Source organism: Arachis ipaensis, chromosome B04 (assembly GCF_000816755.2).
Source record: "Arachis ipaensis cultivar K30076 chromosome B04, Araip1.1, whole genome shotgun sequence".
In the NCBI taxonomy this organism is placed as follows: Eukaryota; Viridiplantae; Streptophyta; class Magnoliopsida; order Fabales; family Fabaceae; genus Arachis; species Arachis ipaensis.
In genome coordinates, this window is record NC_029788.2 from 59,417,432 (window position 1) to 59,420,351 (window position 2,920).

The 2,920-nt window shown below is 40.8% G+C and overlaps 1 protein-coding gene across 1 annotated transcript; it reads right to left on the reverse strand.

Annotated features, from left to right (window-relative positions):
• On the reverse strand, positions 1,791-2,496 carry LOC107636501. The gene is made up of 2 exons (XM_016340004.1): positions 2,251-2,496; positions 1,791-2,114 (listed from the first exon to the last, which is right to left on the reverse strand). Exons 1-2 carry the CDS (start codon positions 2,494-2,496, stop codon positions 1,791-1,793), a joined length of 570 nt encoding a protein of 189 aa, XP_016195490.1.

Consider the following 2,920-nt stretch of genomic DNA (forward strand, 5'->3'; position numbering starts at 1 on the left):
CCAGTTCTAGCGTTTTGACGCCAGAATTTCTATGCTGACTTGGAACGCCGGTTTGGGTCATCAAATCTTGGCAAAGTATGGACTATTATATATTGCTGGAAAGCCCAGGATGTCTAATTTCCAACGCAATTGAGAGCGATCCAAATGGGCTTCTGTAGCTCCAGAAAATCTACTTCGAGTGCAGCGAGGTCAGAATCCAACAGCATCTGCAGTCCTTTTCAGCCCCTGAATAAGATTTTTGCTCAGGTCCCTCAATTTCAGCCAGAAAATACCTGAAATCACAGAAGAACACACAAACTCATAGTAAAGTCCATAAATGTGATTTTTATTTAAAAACTAATAAAAATATAATAAAAACTAACTAAAATATACTAAAAACAAACTATAAACAATGCCAAAAAGCGTATAAATTATCCGCTCATCAGTAATCTCTCAATTAATTCCACTTTAGCTTTGTCCACCTCAATGCCTTTGTTAGAGACTTTGTGACCAAGGACTATTCCCTCTGTCACCATAAAATGGCACTTCTCCCAGTTCAAAACCAAATTGGTCTCTTAGCATCTCTTTAGCACCAAGGCAAGGTGGTGTAGGCAATTAGGGAAGGAATCTCCAAATACTGAAAAGTTGTCCATAAAGACTTCAATGAATTTTTCAATCATGTCTAAAAAGATAGACAACATGCATCTTTGGAAAGTTGCTGGTGCATTGCACAATCCAAATGGCATACGTCTGTAAGCAAATACTCCATATGGACAAGTGAAGGATGTTTTCTCCTGATCTCTTGGATCAACTACTATTTGATTGTATCCTGAGTAGCCATCCAAGAAGCAATAATATGCATGTCCTGCAAGCCTTTCTAGCATCTGGTCTATGAAAGGGAGTGGAAAGTGATCTTTTCTTGTAGCTTCATTAAGTTTTCTATAGGTAATGCACATCCTCCATCCCGGGACAGTTTTTGTAGGGATGAGCTCGTTCCTTTCATTGGGCATTACAGTGATGCCTCCCTTCTTGGGAACCACTTGGATAGGGTTCACCTATGGGCTATCTGAAATTGAGTAGATCACCCCTGCTTGCCAAAGCTTCATAACCTCCTTTTGCACCACCTCTTTCATGACTGGATTCAATCTTCTTTGGGCTTGAATGGAAGGTTTTGTATCTTCTTCCAACAGGATCTTATGCATGCATATGGATAAACTTATCCTTTTTAAATCAGCAAGGGTCCATCCAATGGTACCATAGTGCTTTTGTAACACCTTGATTAACTCCTCTTCCTGCTCTTGACTAAGGGCAGAATTAATGATTATTGGGTAACTTTCATCACTTCCCAAGTATGCATACTTGAGAGTGGGGGGCAATGCTTTCAGTTCAAGTTTGGGTGCTTCTTCCTTTTCTTTCTTTTCCTCTGATGTGATTGGGCTGAGCATTTCAGCTGAATGGACTTCGGCAACCTCCATGTTTAATGTGGAATCCTCTTCTGTCACCTCTTTAAGTTCTTCATCAAAGTTTTCTTACACCACAATTTCCACTGCATCCAACCTCATACACTCTTCTAGTGATTCCTGTGGGTGCTCATGGCCTTGAACACATTAAACACCATTTTCTCATCATGTAGCCTAAACGTCAATAATGGCTCCAGCAGTGGCTAAAAATGGCCTTCTCAAAATGATTGAAGCTTGGGCTTCTTCCTCCAAATCCAACACCACAAAGTCAGCCGGGAAGATGAAGTCTCCTACCTTTACCAACAAATCCTTTACTATTCCATAAGGGAATTTGAATAATCGGTCTGCTAGTTAGAGAGCCATTCTTGTTGGTTTGGCTTCCTCAATCTTCATTCTTTTCAGCACTGCTAAGGACATCAAATTTGCACTAGCTCCCAAATCACATAAGGCTTTTTCAACTGTGATTTCCCCTATGATGCAAGGAATTTGGAAGCTTCCTGGGTCCTTTAATTTTTGAGGCAGTTTGTGCTGAATGATGGCACTACATTTCTCAGTTAACACCACAGTTTCATCATTCCTCCAACTTCTCTTCTTGGTCATTAATTCTTTCAGAAACTTAGCATAGAGTGGCATTTGCTCTAATGCTTCAGGAAAGGGAATGTTAATCTGAAGTCTCTTGAAAATTTCCAAGAACCTGGAAAAATTAGTTGTCTTTTGAACTCTTCATTAATCACTAAGGGTAAAGAGCTTTAGGGACATATGGCCTTAAGACTTCCTTTTCTTCTGGTGGATTGGGAGCATGTGTCTGTACCTCTTCTTTGTCACTTAGATCTCCTGCCGCGTTCTTCTCTTGAGTTTTCTTTGAGGTGTCTTTCAATTCCATTCCACTTTGGAGTGTAATTTCCTTGCACTCCTCCTTTTGGTTTGCCATGGTACCCCTGTGAGGATTGGGGGTTGAAATTTGCTTTGATAAGTAGTCTACTTGTGTCTCAAGCTTCCTGATGGCGGCCTCCTGGTTCTGCATGTTGGATATCACTTCCTCCTTGAAATTCTTCATATCCTTGGATTCCGTGCAAAGATCTACAAGCGTGGCCTCAATCCTGGACATTCTATCATCATGTGGTGATGGTAGATTGGAATTGGGTTGTTGAGAGTGGCCATTTGATGCTTGATATAGAGGCTGGGAGTAAGTGTTTTGTGAGGTTTGGAATGGTCTTTGGCTGGGTTGTTGGTAAGTTGAGTTGTCGTAGTGATTGGAGTTATGAGGTCTTTGATCTTGGCTCTGGTTTTGCTGATTTCCCCACCCAAAGTTTGGGTGGTTCTTCCAACCAAGATTATAGGTTTTCTTGATGAATTCCCAATGTAATTAGCTTGCTCCCAATCTCCTCCTTCTTCTGTATTGAACTCCTCTTGGGATGTTAATGATTGAGTGTTGATTGATGTAACTTGGTTCTTCTCCATCTGCTTGGTTAGATTAGTTA